The following is a 17,997-nucleotide window of genomic DNA, read 5'->3' on the forward strand; positions in this document are numbered from 1 at the left end:
GACTTTTTTTTACTCAATTATAAATTCATAAAATGTACAAGAAAGAAGGCATGTTTGGAGAAAAAAGACAAAAACATTAATATGCCTGGATGAGTGGGTTTACAAAGGAGAACAGAATGAAGCTGGGCAGGGTGGCAGAGTATTGCTCAGCATATAATGCTAAGTGGTGTAGATTTTTATCCCCTTGAACATAAACCTGTGCTGTCCAATAGAGTAGCCACTAGCCAAATATGATTAATTAAATTTAATTAACTAAATCAAATAAAAATTCAGTTTCTTGGGTACACCAGCCAGGTTTCAAATACGCAGTGAATACATATGGCTAGTGGCAACTATATTGGTTAGTGAAGGAGCACATTTCCATTATTATAGAAAGTTCTACTGTACAGTCCTGCCCTATAGACATTGAGGAGAGTTGGAAATGATAAAATTATAATTTTCCAAAAATCTCCAGGAAGAATTTGATAAACTGGAAAATGGTAGGGCAATTAGGATATGAACCAGGATGCACATCATACTTAGACTGTAGTTGCAGAAATGAAGACTAGTATGTGTGTTTGTGTTAGGGTTGGGGTCAGGGACAGAGCTACAGTCAGAGTAGATATGGAGGGTGAAGGAGGGACAGAGTGCTTCTTATTTAGGAAAACGGGTGGATATTGATCTTATTCTCTGAAATAGGAAACTCCAGGGGAGTGGGATATATATATATTTGAGAGGACAGGGGTGGATGATGAATTTAGGTTATATCCTTGTTAAGTTTGAGATTGTGAGGGACATTCTAGTAAGATATACAATAGGCAGTTGGATATATAGATTTTGAAGTCATTCTCAAGGAGCTTAGGAGGAGATATATAAATGTTACATGGATTTATCATTACTTCCTTAAAATCAGTACCTAGAAGTGAAATTTTTTTCAAAGAGTATGAATTATATGTGGAGACTTTCCAAATTTCTTCTTCCTCCTTTCCCCACAACACACACTCCCTGGTGACCCTTACAATTGCCATGATGAACAGATGTTACTGACAGGCATGTGCAATACTCTACAGGTGAGTTGATGGGGTCTGGTGTTTTATAATTCATTGGTTGGGAGACAGATTTCAGAGTTATAACACTTCCTTTGTAAAAACTACAACCTTCTACTGGAATCCAATGGTTTTGCAAATACCATAAAGTAGAACACATTTGCATCTTTATTAGTTTGGGTGCCCAGCAAGAAAAGAGAAATCATTAAAAAAAAATTCTAAACAGCATTTGCTATGGGGAAATGTTGACATAAGTGTTGAAGGCTAGAAGAGCAAAAGGGGAAGGTGAGATTAAATTAGAAATTCCTAATTGCTGGAAGTGGCTACCAGGCCTAGAGCTGGTAGAACAGAGGGTGGGGGTGGTATTAAAGTCTGAGTGCAAACTCACTGCTGAGGATGCTACAGGAGGATGGGAAAAGGGAAGACAGGACCACTGCAGGGGCTGCTGCAATTGGCTCTGGGACTTTTAAAGGGCACAGATGTCTTCCTGGATACCAGATGCAGAAAGTGAGAGAAAAGAACAGCCTTCCAATGTTCCACCTTATGATTTTCTGCCTGTGTTTCTTCTTGGGAGAATCATACAGAAAGCCATTTGACAAGGAAGGCTGAGAAATGTAGTCTGTAGACTCTCAGGCCAACTATCATCAGAGCAGAGTTTAGGTGAGTGTGTGGCTCAAAGACCACAGGCAAATAAACTACACCATGCTTTACCAGGAGGAAAAAAAAAGTAAACTACAAAAAAACAAAAACAAAAAAACCCCTGACTTATTTGGTTTCTATTCTTTGACAGACTTGATAAACTCTAGGGTCTATTACAGTAACTGTCATTTAAAATGCTGACTAAATATTTGAATGAACAAATGCCTATTCCTATCCTGATAAATAGTTCAAATCAGTACTCAACTTACATGATTGGCAGGAGATGCAACTGATTTTTAAAGAAACACTGTAATTCATTTGTACAAGTTAGTATTGTCTTTTAACGTACTGGCTCCTTGAAGGTTAACATACTTTGAAATAGTGCTGTCATTACTCAAGGGATATTTAGAACTCCTTTGAAATTGCCTTTCAGAGCTAGTTCTTGAGAAATACATGATAATTAGTAGAATCTATCCCTGCCCACTTTTGGCCTAGTCTGAGTCACCTGGTTTTGATCTGGAGGATTTATTAAGTTTCAAGAATAAAGACTTGTTACTAATGTTGGTAAGTACTTGCCACAATTTCCAATTAAACTTGAGGCAACATGATGTCTTCGTCTACTTCTGCTACTTTGAATTTGGAATAAGACAACAAATGTGGTGGATAATAATAGCAGTAACTTAAGACCGGTCTTTACTGCCTTTCTATGAAGAGAGGAGAATCACGGCTGTGCCCGGCTCACCCGCACCCTCCCTCATTTCAGTAGGCTGTTTCTATATCCCAGGGTTATTTCCAGCTAAGGCAAATGTATAGGCACAAATGTATAAACACAAAAAGTGGCCCTAGCCTCTGTCGTCCAGGACGTGAACCAAGACCACGTTTTACTATCACCCACCCACTTCCCTAAAGGTAAGAATCCATATACTTTTCCATTTGCCATATCCATGTGGCATTTTGGTAAAATAGGAAACTTCTCAAGGGCTTGTGAGGTGTGGAGCACAGGCAAATGCAATGGTTTGTTCCCTGTCTGAAGGGAAACTCAAGTAATAAAAATCTTAATCAACACCTCCATGACACTATGGGCCAGGCTCTGTTTATTCTTTCAATCTTCACAGTTCTGTGACGTAGGCACTTTTATAACCCATTTTACAAATGAGAAACCCGGGGCTCACGGAGGTGATTAGCCAAGACTACTCATCTCGTAAAGGGCAGTCCAGGGTTCAAACGTGTCACTCGGGTCCGAGTTTGTGCTTTCAGTAAAAAAGTGCTAACTGCTATTCTGGCAATTTTTAAACCGTCAGTACTGGCAACTGGGGAACTAATGGAAAAGGGAATCTACAAAACGGTCCACACCTCGTATACAACGCTGATACACCAAAGAAGGCTGATGACCCCAGGGAGGGCAAGCGAGAGGACAGGAAGTGGGTCCGCTCTGGAGCGGCTTTGACAGACGCCGTTCCTGGCGGCAAAAGGGCTTCAGAGCCCGCTCCGCCGCCACAACATCCCTCATTGGGTCCCTTCCAGGTAGCGTCAAATCGCGGGCGTCCAGAAGGAGGTGGGACTTCCGGGCTCGGTGGGGCCGATACTGGCCGCGCCGGAAACCTATTGAGGAAAGGCTGAGGGATACCCGGTGCTTGAAGATTCCGGTGAATCTTGTATTCGACAGACTCAGAAGAAAAATCGGGTGGTTTTTCATCCGCTAATTGTCAGGTTTTGGGGGCAGTGGGAAGCAGGAGTTGGGACATGGACAGCCGCTTGCAGGAGATCCGGGAGCGCCAGAAGTTACGGCGACAGCTCCTTGCGCAGCAGGTCCGCGGCCCAGGGAGGAATCGAGAATGCGCGTGCGCGGTTCCCTTCTTCCCCCCCCACCCCCCCTTTCTTCTTTGTCTTTGCCTACCCACTGCGGTGCGTACTTTCCTGGTTCCGCGACCCTGTTCCCTAGGCCTGCCGGCCTTTCTTGTTCTTAACTCCCGCAGTAAGCCTCATATTCTCCATACTGTGCCGCGGTCGTTGTGTTGCTAAACCGAACGCCACGACTGGTCTTCAGCAACCATTATGGAATGCGCGCCAAGTGTCTGGCGCAGGGCTCAATTATGGGGATACAAAGCTTTGGTCTTTGTAAATAAATTACCGTAGTTCACACAAGGAAGAGTGACTTGTTATCCCTTGTTTCTCTAAACTATTTAAATGGTCTTCTTTGTCTTGCCTTTCTTAACACGTAATTCTTGATATTGTGGCTTCCTTGTGAAATAGATTTATAGTGTTTTCTTTGGGATCATGTCTAAAGACTGCATTAGAAGTAGCCTGAGTGTAAATTTTAGTTTGTGCATCTTGTGTGTTTGCAGTCCGCTGTGCAGAGTACAGTATCTTCGTCATCACCCACCGCTAACATGTGAATTCTTACTCTGTATCAGTCACAGCAAACCCTTCAAATAGGTATCATTAACTTCACTTACTGAATAATGAAACAGAGTCTGGAGAGGTTAAGTAATTTTTGGCCCGTGTCACTCACCGCTAGGCCAGAAAATTGAACCCAGTTTGTGTCTCCAAAGCTTGTCTTCACTGCTTCTCATGTGTAAGTTTACACTTGATCAGGAGAGTACACATACAGAAAATGCAGGTGTACACCTCTACTGAGAGAGTTTGTGTTTCACATCCTACCATTCATATCAGTAAAAGTGATGGAGAAAATACTAAGAGGTTTTAATGAGGCATCTTACTGTTATTTTTTCAGTAATGAATCTTGGTTTTAGTAAATGAAAATTTGAAACCTACACTCTTATGATCTGATGGAAAGGTTTGTGGTATAGTGTTAAAAATGTGGGACTTTGGAATCAGATCTGTTCTGTCCCTCTGCCATTAGGATCTGGGACAAATCAGGTATCTTTTCCAAGCCTTCTTCTTCCCACCTTTTATCAAGTTGTCTTCAAAATACTCAGTAGCTTTGTTACCACCAAGTAAGGTTCTTATTTTTGAGTTTTGAATTCTTTGACTTAAAATGCGTTCATAAATAGTTATTTTTGTGTCTTACTATATACCAGGGGGCCTAGTAGCCACTGGCAATTCAGCTATGTATAAAAAGTATACATAGTCTTTACCCTAAAAAAGCTTGCATAATGCATAAAACTTAATAATGGGTCCTGTTTATTAAGTACCTTCAATGAATCAAGACTGCTAAGCTTTTTATATACATTATCTTCAGTCATACAAGTCAGATGCTATTTGCATCTTATAGATGCAGAAAGTAGGGCTCAAAAGAATTTAAGCTACATGCTGAAGTCCACAAAGTTTGTAAGTTTGCAAGGTTCAGTTTTAGGCTTTGCATGCTCTTTCCAGTACGCTAGCTGCTCCCTAGTCTTCTAGTTGGTTAGGAACTATACCACTTAGGTAAGGATGTCTGATATAATCAATGACAGACCTCCACTTTACCAACTAATTTCAGCCTTTCTTTCAATTGCTTTTCTCCATATGAACAACACAGATTACTCCCCCGAATGTGATTTGTGCAATTTATACTTTACGATTTTTAAAAAATTGTCCTCCTTCCTTTCTGATTTCTGTCCATCCACTGTAGCACAGCTCAGGTCAGAACATTGTAATGAAAGCTATCAGAGAGATCTTGATCTCTCTGGCTAAGGATCTTCTTCCACCTGGCTTTTGTTGTCCTTACTGTTGAGTACACTACTTATATTACTTATTGTTATACAGAATATAAACATCAGCAACTTACACCTGCTTTTTACTTAGCTGTAGCTTTATTCCAAAAAAAAATCGTATATGCTTTTGAATGATACCAAATTGTCCTAATTATTAAAATAATATATTTAGTGCTTCTGTAATGGAAAATCTATGATTTACTTATTCCAGTCATTCCACAGTTTTGTGAGAATTTTGACTTAAAGCACTTCTATTGTAATACATTGTATTCTAATGTAGTAGGATATCTAATTGGTTCATTCAAATACTGAGCATCTACTCTTGTGTCAGGCATTATGCAAGCTGCTGAACATACAGATACCAAGAAGACAGAGTTCATCTCCTTAGGGAGCTTACATGTAACTTGGGGAGAAGAAAACAAAAGTAAAGGTAAAAGAATTGAAGTGTAAAATAAAATAATTGGAAATTCCAAGAAAATATTTGGAAGAGTTAAAATATCAGGAACATTTGATATAGTGTAAGAGATTTATCATTGGAGAAACCTTTGGGGAGTCATGAAGTAGGCAAACAAGGCAGTGGTAATTGTTTATTTTTTTTAAAGATTTTATTTATTTATTTGACAGAGAGGGAACACAAGCAGGGGGAGTGGGAGAGGGAGAGGCAGGCCTCCCTTTGAGCAGGGAGCCCGATGCGGGGCTTGATCCCAGGACCCTGGGACCATGACCCGAGCCGAAGGCAGACTCCTAACGACTGAGTCACCCAGGCACTCCAAGGCAGTGGTAATTGTTTAAGATCAAGGCTAGGGACTTGCTCTGATATTTTAGTATATTCCCTTTCCTGAGCTAAAGGGACTATTTAAGGCAGATTTCCTCGTGCGCTTCTTGTACTTAAAAATATTAAATTGTTCCTCATAGCCTATAAATTGCATTCTGCAATTGTTCATTTGGCTTTTAAGATTTCCATGAACTGATCCCACTCTGTGTAGCCAGCTTATCTCAACTAGTTTTTTGTTGTATTTTGCAGAATTTCCCCAACTGCCAAACGGAATTTGCATTACCATTTTTTAGGTATTGTTAAAATTCAGTATTGTGTCTATAAATCATTGTATAAAGACTTGGCTTGAATAAAACTGGATAGATACTACAGCATGGGATACATAAGATATAATATATGAGCTGATGGACGCAAAGTGTTAATGCCTACCACCCTATATAAACTATATGTTAGCTGCTTTTTTTGTTACTGCTACTGTTACTAAATTGTGTTTTATTATTTACTTAAAAAGTAGAGGATTGGCTGAAATTGCCTTAATTTCAAAATATAACGAAGTATAAAATGCTCGCTAGCTCTCAGATTTGTTCCTAATTAACATGGTTTTGTTACAAGGTATTTCTAGTTTTTCCTGCAAGGTAATTAATCCATTTGCCTGCTGAGGTAGTTAGGGCTTTTTGGTTTCTCTGGGGATTTTTTTGTTTTCTTTCTTTTAATACCTGATATGTTAAATGTTGCTACACTGGCTGGAAAGGCTATCCAGTACATTATGATCTAATTTTTGGTTTTTGTCTTTTCTCAGTTGGGAGCAGAAAGTGCTGACAGCATTGGTGCCGTGTTAAATAGCAAAGATGAGCAGAGAGAAATTGCTGAAACAAGAGAAACTTGCAGGTCAGTTGAATAATTGTTTTTTTTTTTTTTTTTAGTGACATGTTAATATTGTGAAAGGGTTATTGTTTGTTTTTTTAAAAATTTAATTTATTTGAGAGAAAGGGGGAGAGAGAGAGAGAGAAAGAGAGGGTAAACACAAGTGGGGGGGGGCAGAGGGAAAGGGACAAGCAGACTCCCTGCTGAGAAGGGAACCCGACATGGGCTGATCCCAAGACCCCAGAGCATGACCTGAGCCGAAGGCAGATGCTTAACCGACTGAGCCACCCAGGCGCCCCTGGTTATTGTTTTGATAAACAAACAATCCTAGGTATGAAGTGTGTTGTTACGACAAGCATCAAAATAAAGATTTCAGAAATACTGGTTTTTAGTATTCATGAATTATGAAATACTTTCTGAATATAGTAAGTTCTCATTCATGAAGTAGTTAGAAAATGGAATGTTAGACTAAGAATTAGCTTATATACCATAAATAATTTTATTTACAAATTCTTATGAGGGAAAACATACTTTGCCCTGAAAGTGGTATTCATTTTTTAGTTCATAAAGCACTTAGAATTTTTCAGTATTCTGGTTATTAATTTGAATATCAATTTTGCTTAAGACAGATTAGAATGATATATAATGTAGAAGTTTCTTTTTGCCATACATCCATTATAAAAGCTTAGTTTCTGATTTGGTTGCTTTCTCATAAATGTAAAATACACAATTACCAATCAGGTTTTGTGATTTTTTTTTATTTTATAAACTGGATGAATAGATACTACTTAATCAGAAAAAATGTGCCTTGTTCTGTTTCTGTAAACTGTTATTTAATATTATTAATAGCTGCCATTTATACATCTTTCTATATCTGTGTGTAACACTTCAGTTTTAATTTTCAGGGCTTCCTACGATACGTCTGCTCCAAATGCAAAACGTAAGTATCAGGACGAAGGAGAGACAGATGAAGACAAAATGGAAGAATATAAGGCAAGTAGAGGACAGGGCAATTTTCTGGTCAAGAAAAATATAAATCCTTACAATAATAGATTCTTTTTTTAAAATTTATTTTTATTTTTAAGATTTTATTTATTTATTGAGAGAGAGAAAAGCACACAGAGGGAGGGTGCAGACTCCCTGCTGAGCAGGGAGCCCAACGTAGAGCTCAATCCCAGGACCCTGGGATCATGACCCAAGCTGAAGGCAGACACTGAGCCATCCAGGCACCCTACAATAATAGATTCTTATCCAGGAAAATAAATTTGATGAAAAGGTCAATTTTAAACTTTCTACAATAATTGTCAGTAGCATATGTATACAGGCACACCTTGAAGATATTGCAGGTTTGGTTCCAGACCACCACAATGAAGTGAATATTGCAGTAATGCAAGTCAGATGAAATTTTTGGTCTCCCAGTGCACATAAAAGTTATGTCTATACTATCTTATATTTATTAAATGCAGTAGCATTAATGTCTAATAAAACAAGTTATATACCTTAATTTAAAAATACTTTATTGCTGGGATGCCTGCGTGGCTCAGTTGGTTAAGCATCTGCCTTCACCTCAAGTCATGATCCCAGGATCAAGTCCCATATCAGGCTCCTTGCTCGGTGGGGAGCCCTCTTTTCCCTCTGCGTGTCGCTCCCCCTGCTTGTGCTCGCTTTCTCTCTCTCTCACAAATAAGTAAATAAAATCTTTAAAAAAAAACTTTTGCTAAAAAATGCCAGCCTTCATTTGAGCTTTTTAGCAAGTTTTAATCTTTGCTGGTGGAGGATCTTTCCTCTGTGTTGCTGCAGCTTCCACATCAGTGCTTGCTGCGTCACCTTACACTTTTATGTTCTTAGTGAATAAACCTCATGAACTGATCCTTATTAGCCTCAGACGTTTCTTCTGCAGCTTCCTCACCTCTCTCAGGCCTCATAGAATTGAAGAGAGTGAGGGCCTTGCTCTAGATTAGGCTTTGGCTGAAGGGAATGTTGTGGCTGGTTTGATCTTCTGTCCAGACCAGTAAGCTTTTTCCATATCAGAAATAAGGCTGTTTTACTTTCTTATCATCTGTGTGTTTACTGAAGTAACAATTTTAATTTCCTTCAAGAAATTTTCCTTTGCATTCACAATTAAGCTGTTTGGCACAAAGGGCCTAGGTTTTGGCCTGTCTCAGATTCCACATGCTTTCCTAATTAAGCTTAATAATTTTTAGCTTTTGATTTGAAGTGAGAAATGTGCAATTCTTCCTTTTACTTGAATACTTAGAGGACTTGTGGGGTTACTAATTGACCTAATTTCAATATTGTGCCTCAGGAAATAGGTCCAAGGAGAGAGAGAGAGAGACAGGGGAACCACCAGTTGGTGGAACAATCAAAACACAACATTAATTGATAAAGTTCGCCATCTTGTATGGACACGGTTCAGTGTGCCCCAAAACGATTATAATAGTAACATCAGAGATCACTGATCACAGATTGCTGATCATCGTAACAAATATGGTAATGAAGAAATTAGAAATTTTGTTAAGAATTACCAAAATATGACACAGAGACAAAAAGTGAGCAAATGCTGTCAGAAAAATGGTCCCAATAGACTTGCTCGATGCAAGGTTGCCACAAACCTTCAGTTTGTAAAACATGCAATATCTGCAGCATGCATAAATTGAAGCACAATAAAATGAAGTAGTCCTTAATCAGTTCAATTAAGATCTTTCAGTTTCCTCATTTTAATGTAAGAGGTGATGGATATAAAGCATAATGCCTAGTAAGCACTGGACAATAATATTCTTAAGTAAGACTAAGGAGGTAGATGTATCAGAAACTTTGGATAATGGGATCAAATTTTGAGTCTTTTTTGAGTTGCGTTATTCCATGTTTATTGGTAGGGTAGTACAGTTAAGATATTTTGAGAACCCATGGGCTAGACAATAATGTAGAACCGTTTCTGAAAGAGGCCGAAGGAAAAAACACAACTTCTAAACTTATAATTGCAATATTTAGTTGAAAAGGAAGTATTATAGACGAAAAACCTATCTCCATTTCTTTCAAGTTAATTGTTGTACAATTATATTTAATAGAGAAGAGAATGCTTAGTTTCAGTAAGTTTCTAGGAAGTTCAGTGATGGTTTCCTAATCTCATAAATACTGTTTTGTGCATTGCATTTTGGTATATGCTAGTATGCAACTTAAATATAAGTGATTATTTTATTATCATTTTACTTATTATCATATAAATATGTATATTTAACCATATACAGTTCCTGGTATTTTAACATTTTTGATCTGTAAAAATAGTAGTTTCATATGGTTTTTAATAGAAATAAAATTGCCCCATTGGTGGCCATGTCTTTCATGATTTGAGCTAAATTCTAATATCTATAGTATGAGATAAATAGTATTAGACAATTCAGTCAACAAAATCAGTAGTTAGAGACAGGTATTGATGAGAATGAAAAGGAAATTTTTATTTATTGTAAAAATAACTAGATAATGATAAGAATGCAAAGACTTCAGTGTTTGACTTTAATGATAATTTGAAAAATTATGTCTTAAGGAAATGAAATATTTATATTGAGTCTTGGGGCACCTGGGTGGCTCAGTCGGTTAAGTGTCTGCCTTTGGCTCAGGTCATGATCCCGGGGTCCTAGGATTGAGCCCCACATCAGGCTCCCTGCTCATCAGGGAGCCTGCTTCTCCCTCTCCCCCTGTCTGCCGCTCCCCCTGCTTGTGCTCTCTCTCTCTCTCTCTCTATCAAATAAATAAATAAATAAATAAATAAATAAATAAATAAATAAATAAATAAAATCTTTAAAAAACAAAATATTTATATTGAGTCTTAATACTCAAGGTATCATAAGTACATAAAATATTCCGTCTATACATAAAATGTCTACTTAATCTTCCTTTTCCAAGGATGAATTAGAAATGCAACAGGAAGAAGAGAATTTGCCTTATGAAGAAGAGATTTATAAAGATTCTAGTACTTTTCTTAAGGTAAATAAATTTTCATATCATAACCCTTCACATTTCAGCTCTATGCATGAAAAAATTTTAAATACTTATTTTCAACATTTTTTCAGTTATTGAGGAATAATTATTATAAAATAAAAATCATTTAAAATTATTCTTGAAATAGTCTTTTGATACTTGGCTATTTAGGATGAGATAATGCTGTATCAATGTCTGTAGCTACTAAAGAGTAATACTGTCATTTTAGTTGTGTTTTTAAATATTCATAATTTTTTTTAATCTACGTATCAACTTCTACTATTTTGTATGGCCTCATAACAAAAAGTAAAGTACAGAGTTAGTGTATCTGCCATTAGAGTAAATGCTCTTAATTTAATTTTGACTTTTTCTTTAGGGAACGCAGAGTTTAAATCCCCATAATGATTACTGCCAACATTTTGTAGACACTGGACATAGACCTCAAAATTTCATCAGGGACGTAGGTATGTTAGATTTGTTGGGAATATGCTATTGCTAACTCTTGACTCTTGATTACATGCATGTAATTTATCCATTTTGTGGATTATTTCTAACAAAATTATTTTTCCTGGCTTGGCTTTTCTAATTCTAAAATTATTTCTCCTGGCTTCCTGTTTTCATTCTGCATACTTCCAGTGTACCCTCCTTTTCCTTCCAGCAGGGTTACTCACTCCCTTCCTTCCTTCCTCCTTCAGTTTGGTTCTGTGACTATCCCTGCATTTTTATTTTACCTTCATTTATTTCCTCTTTGATGCTTTTCCTTTCATTTGTAGGCTTGATTTCCTCACCTGTATTATTTTTTTACTTATCTTTAAAGAATTTAACATTTCTTGCAAGGTGGGTCTGTTGGCAACAAATTTCCTCAATTTTTATTTTTCTAAGAAAGTCTTTATTTCTCTTTTAGTTTTGAAGAATAATTTCACAGAGTATAGAATTCTTGGCTGGTGTTTTGTTTTTTCAACACATTTTAAATATTTAACTCCAGTCTTTTATTGCTTGCATATTTCTGAGAAATTGGATATAATTCCTATCTTTGTTCTTCTGTAGGCATGGTGGTTTTTTCCCTCTGATTTCTTTAGGATTTTTTTCTTTATCTTTAACGTTCTGTAGTTTGAAAATGATATGCCGTAAGTTTAGGGGTTTTTTGGTATTATACTGTTTGATATTCTCTGAGCTTCCTGGATCTGGTTTGTTGTCTGACATTAATTTGGAGAAGTTCTCAGTCATTATTATTTCAAATATTTCTTCTCTTCCTCTCTCTTGTTCTTCTGGCATTTCTGTTACACATGTTACATCTTTTGTAGTTGTCCCATTGTTCTTGGATTTCCTAACTTTTTATTTTTTTCAGATTTTGTTCTCTTTGCTTTTCAGTTTTTGAGGTTGCTATTAAGATATCCTCGAGCTCAGAGGTTCTTCCCTCAGCCCCTGTCCAGGCTACTAATAAGTCCCTCAAAGGCATTACCCCTGCATTTTTAAAAACAGCTTTATTGAGATAATTGATCTACCATATAATTCACCCATTTAAAGGGTATAATTCTGTTTTGTTTTGTTTTTAGTCAATCCAGTTTGTGCAATCATCACCACAATGTAATTTTCATCTCCCCTAAAGAAACTCAGTACCCATTACTAGTCAGTTCCCATTGCCTCCTCCTCATCTGCCCCCAACCTTAAGTAACCATTAATTGACTTTCTATCTCTTAACAATTTGCGTATTCTAGACATTTCATATAAATGGAATTGTACAATATGTGGTATTTTGTGACTGGCTTCTTTTCACTTGGCACAATGTTTTCAAGGGTCGTTGCTGTTGTGGCATGAGCCAGTACTTCATCTATTTTGACTGCCAAATAATATTCCATTGTATGTATGTACCATATTTTGTTGATCCATCCATTTGGGTTGTTTCTACTTTTTGGCTGTTATAAACAGTGCTGCATCAATATTCATGTAAAATTCTTGTGTGAACATATGCTTTCATTTCTCCTAGGCATATATCTAAGAGTGGAATTGTTGGGTCATGTGTTAATTCTCTGTTTAACTTTTGGAGGAACTGCACAATTGTTTTTCAAAGCAGCTGTACCATTTGACATTCTTCCCAACAGTGTATGAGGGTTCCAGTTTCTTCCCATGCTTGACACTTAATATTATCTGTCTTATTAATTATAGCCATCCTGGTGGGTATGAAGTGATAATTTCGCTGTGTCTTTGACTTGCATTTTCCTAGTGATTAATGATATTAGGCATCTTTACATATGTTTGTTGGCTATTTAAGTACTTACTTTGGAGAAATATCCAAACTCTTTGTGTATTTTTTAAGTGGTTATTTGCCTTTTTATTATTACATTGTAAGACTTATATTCTCAGTCCAAGTCTCTTATCAGACATATGATTTGGAAGTATTTTCTCCCATTCTGTGGGTTGTCTTTTTACCTTTTGATGGTATAATTTACAACACAGAAAAAATTTTAATTTTGTTGTCATCTGATTTATTTTTTCTGTGTTGCTTGCAAGCAGTGTTACTCTTGAAGTAGAAACTGATATTAGTGTTTTCATGAGCAAAATTTAGCTGTAGCATAAAAAGTTAAGATAATGCTAAGTGAAATAAGCCAGCCATGGAACAAATATGCAAATACTTAGGTACCTAAAAGAGTATATGTAATATGATTAATACTTACACTTTTATGAAGTACCTAACATAGTCAAACTCACGGAATCAGAGAACAGTGGTTATCAGGGGTTGGAGGAAGGGGAAAATAGGGAGTGTTACTGAATTGATATAAAGTTTCAGTTATGCAAGATGAATTAGTTCTAGAGATTTACCGTATAGCATGGTGCTATACAGCAATGCTGTTGACTATAGTCAATAAAACTTTAAAAATTTGTTAAGGGTAGAGCTCATCTTAAGCGTTATCACACATGTACACGCGTGTGTGCACACACACACACACACACACACACGCACACCCAGAGGAACACAAGAAAACTTTTAGAGGTAATGGATATGTCTGTTACCTTGGCTGTGAGGATTTCACAGGTGCATGCCTATGTCTAAATTCATCAAATTGTGTACATTAAATACGTGTGTTTTTTATATATCAGTTATACTTTAGTAAAGCTGTTTTTTATGATAGTTGTATAACTGAATTTCATTATCCACCTTTCTGCCCTTAAGATACTTATTTCCCCACAGCCAAGATAAAGTACTTAGAAAACTTACGGATTGAGAAAAACTTGCACTTTCTGTTTTATAGAAGAGTGAGAGCCAATTCTACTGTGATTAAAACCTGACTATATAGTAAAGTCTTTAAACTTGTTTTATTTGCAATTGGTTTTATAAGCACTGATTGAAGAGGCTTTACAAAATCTTTCACTTTTACTCTTTGATATTAAAGTTATTACTCTGTACTTTTGGCTTTTAAATTAAGATGCTTATATGATTTATATTGTTAGGAATATGTTTCTTGGGGTGGGGGGGGAACCAAATAAAAGCTTTTAGGAATCTTTGACATTCAAATCCTTACTTATCCCTACAGTTGTTTAACAGGCATTATGCTGCTTTACCTAAAATCTCTTCTTTTTTTTTTTACCCAGTTTTTTAAAATTTTTATTGTTATGTTAATCACCATACATAACATCATTAGTTCTTGTTGTAGTGTGCCATAATTCATTGCCTAAAATCTCTTCTGAGCTCAAAGATCTAAAACATTTTTGAGAACATGGGAACAGTGAGTCTCCTGTTTTTAAGTACCCTTTGTAGGACTTATATATGTTTTTTAAGTTCTTAAGCCTGAAAATATATATGGAGATTTGGTTTATAATAATGTGGAGATATGAAATCTTTAAAATTATAAGTATTGATACAAGAAATACTCATAGAGAAGACAACTTGTCTTGGAAATGAGAGGTAGTCTACTATTAGGGACTCATTATCTTCTTTACTAGATTTGTTACACGATTGTGTCCATGAGCCATAGCCAGTTAATTTAAGATCATCAGCAGTGTTTCTCTCATCTCTAACTATTCTTTCTTTCTATATGTAATCGTAAGAAAGAATAGAAATACTCATTTTCTCTGCTTTTGATAACTATTTAAGAAGCTAAGTACAAACCTCAATAATCACTAGCTTCTTAAGGAGAAAGAATTCTTTTAGCTAATAGAAAGGGGGGAAAACATGGTAGAAGAAGGCAGTTGTTCTTTTCTTTCCCTCAGAACAGAATGGCTTAACTTAATGCTGTGAGCAAATTTAACTTAAATATGAGAGATTAAATGGTTTATTGATTTGGACTGGAACATCTGGGTTTTTGCCTGCATGTGGGATTTAGGGTCATTAGATATGAAATGTATATATAAAATACCTTAAAATATTCAAAATTAACTTTTTAAAAGGACACGAGAATAAAGTGTTAATTGTGTATTGTTTTGTTTTCCTGAGGGGGCTCATCACCTTTGAATTCACTGATATCAACTTCAGTTGTATTGAAATTTATTATTTACTATTTTTTGTCCTCAGGTTTGGCTGACAGATTTGAAGAATACCCTAAACTGAGGGAACTCATCAGGCTGAAAGATGAGTTAATAGCTAAATCGAACACTCCTCCTATGTAAGTGTGTTTTTTCAGTTACTTTTTATTCCCAACTCAAGCTTAAAATAGCAGTCTTTTTATCCGATAGCCTTTCTGTTTGAAAAAAAATTCAGCACCTATTTAATGTTAATAGACTGTTTTCTTTTGTATTGTAAAATAGATTCGTTTGACTTTCCAGTGCTGAGTACACTAGTAGGCTCTCATTTCATTTTATTTTTTCAGTTTTCTAGACAATTTCCTTAAAGTGTCTTTAATTTTTTTCTTAGAAAATCATTCATGTTTGTTGTATTCTTGAGTTTCTTAAAATGTTTTTAAATGACTTTTCCTCTCAAAAAGCAGTGTATTTATTGAAGGAAATTTAGAAAACTTAGGTGAAGGAAAAGAAGAAAATAAAAATTAATTATAACTCAGCATTCAGGGATACTATTCTTAACATACTGGATTATGAAAATTCATTTTAACCTTTGCTAAACACAATAATGTTTTCTTCAAAAATGTGTAAAAAGTCTTTGAAATTGGAGAATCTACTTAATTCACATTAGCTTACTTTGAACATTTTATACATTTAACAATTTGCTAAAATGTATACTGTTAGTGATTAGAAGAATCACAAAGAAGTCCGAGTGTGTGGAGAAAAATATTAGATTCTAATATTCATCCAATTTAAAAAACTGTTAAAGTATTTTATATTTAAATTACTTTCATACTATGTGTAAAAAAACCTTTCAATAAAGGCTAGTCATAATTTATACTAGGTAGCCAGGAAAGGCTATTAATATAAACAGTTTTACTAACAAACAAACTGATAAAAGAAAATTACACCCATCTTTAGAAACAATTTTTTAGAGGGAGGATTTTAAAGCTAACAAATAGTTTTTCTAACTTAACAATTAAGAAAAAACTAATGTTCAGATTAGGATGAAATGGGGCTCAGAGACTTACATACTAGTATGGATTTTCAGTGTCAAAATGAGAGAAGTACATTCTCGATGTACATAGGGGAATATGATTTTAGTTTGTAGTGTGATTATATCCATCTTCTAGAGAAGAGTATTGGTAGATGGTTTAGTGTCTATACTGAAGAAAGATACTCCTGCATAAAAAAGTATTTACTAATTAGTTTATGATTACTTTGTAAATAGCGTTTAGTAATATTTAAGAAATTCCTTTCATTATCATCTGTAAGGTATTTGAAAATCTCTTAGTCACTTTTTATGCCTTAATCAAATAGGTACTTACAAGCAGATATAGAAGCCTTTGACATCAGAGAACTGACACCTAAATTTGATGTGATTCTTCTGGAACCCCCTTTAGAAGAATATTACAGAGAAACTGGCATCACTGCTAATGAAAAATGCTGGACTTGGGATGATGTATGATGAAACTTTCTACATTGTAATTATTTTTCAAATGAATATTTATTTGATGAGAAGATTATAAATATTCCTACCTTTTTAGGAATCGTAAATATATAGTATATAATGTGATGGAAGATCCAGGGTACACTGACAAATATTACACTATCTTTGGTCTGATTCTTCTTTTTGGGGCAGAAGTTGAGCAAGTAGTAAGTACTCTGTAGAAGACTCACGGTTCCAGTTTTAGAGTTCTTGAATGTATAGCTAGAAAAGTCTAAAGCCAGAATGATTGATAACTCTGCATTTGCTTAGTTTTAGTAAACATTAGAGTATAATAGATATAGATATAAAAAAACATGATTTCTTTTCAAGGAACTTACAGTATAATGGATAAAAAAGATACATAATTTCAGTATAATTGTGTAAAATTACATTTTCCTAAATAAAATTAGGCAAGCTGATAACTTCAGTCAGTTACATAAAGTTATCTGTTTTTACCGATCAATAACAAAAATAACAAATACTTATTGAGTACCACTCTGGGCTAAAGCAATGTGGTAGGTACTGGAGATTCACAGATGAATAAGACCTGGTACTCTGGCTTAAGGAGCACCTAGTTTAATGGGATAAATATTGACCTAAACAGATAATTGCATTATTATTTTGTTAGTTCCATGATACAGGACTGTGTAAGATCTGAGAAAAACTGACCAAGCCTTGGAGGATGGGGTACATGAACAAAAAGGAGGTGACATTTTAACAGGATAAATAGACTAGTTGGAATTGGCCAAATAAAGAAAAGGATGGGATGGTGATTCCAAATGGAAAGAACAGTAAGAGCAGAAGGGATGGAGGCAAAGAATATCTGGTTTGTAGGTTGATGTTGGAACATAGATTGGGCCTTTCTTGAGATGATGTCTTCTTAGAAGCTTAAGCTCTCATCCTGAAGACATTAAGGAGTCTTTGAAGGGCTTTAACCAGTTTAGTTAAATGGTCAGATTAGTGTGTGGAGTATGGACTAGAGGAAGAGTCTGGAAAGGGGAGAGCAGTTAGAAGACTGTTGTAGTAGCCTAGTTAGGGGATGAAGGGACCTTGAATAGGGTGATGGCAGTAAGAATA

General features: G+C 35.7%; 1 protein-coding gene across 2 annotated transcripts in view; it reads left to right on the forward strand.

Annotated features, from left to right (window-relative positions):
• Nucleotides 1–3,327: 3,327 nt before the first annotated feature.
• The window catches only part of METTL14 (methyltransferase 14, N6-adenosine-methyltransferase non-catalytic subunit), a 30,646-nt gene continuing 15,976 nt past the window's right edge, over nucleotides 3,328–17,997 (forward strand). The window contains exons 1-8 of one of the 2 annotated variants that reach the window (XM_073892183.1): nucleotides 3,328–3,473; nucleotides 6,345–6,388; nucleotides 6,895–6,983; nucleotides 7,865–7,952; nucleotides 10,863–10,943; nucleotides 11,314–11,401; nucleotides 15,448–15,538; nucleotides 16,752–16,893. In XM_073892183.1, the coding sequence (XP_073748284.1) occupies nucleotides 7,938–7,952; nucleotides 10,863–10,943; nucleotides 11,314–11,401; nucleotides 15,448–15,538; nucleotides 16,752–16,893 (417 nt within the window). In that variant the 5' untranslated portion in view covers nucleotides 3,328–3,473; nucleotides 6,345–6,388; nucleotides 6,895–6,983; nucleotides 7,865–7,937. The remainder of the gene's footprint in view (nucleotides 3,474–6,344; nucleotides 6,389–6,894; nucleotides 6,984–7,864; nucleotides 7,953–10,862; nucleotides 10,944–11,313; nucleotides 11,402–15,447; nucleotides 15,539–16,751; nucleotides 16,894–17,997) is intronic. The other variant, XM_025874099.2, reaches the window with a different exon arrangement.

This window comes from Callorhinus ursinus, unplaced genomic scaffold (genome assembly GCF_003265705.2).
Source record: "Callorhinus ursinus isolate GAN/ISIS: 27379988/994484 unplaced genomic scaffold, GSC_fseal_2.0 scaffold4, whole genome shotgun sequence".
NCBI classification, from domain to species: domain Eukaryota; kingdom Metazoa; phylum Chordata; class Mammalia; order Carnivora; family Otariidae; genus Callorhinus; species Callorhinus ursinus.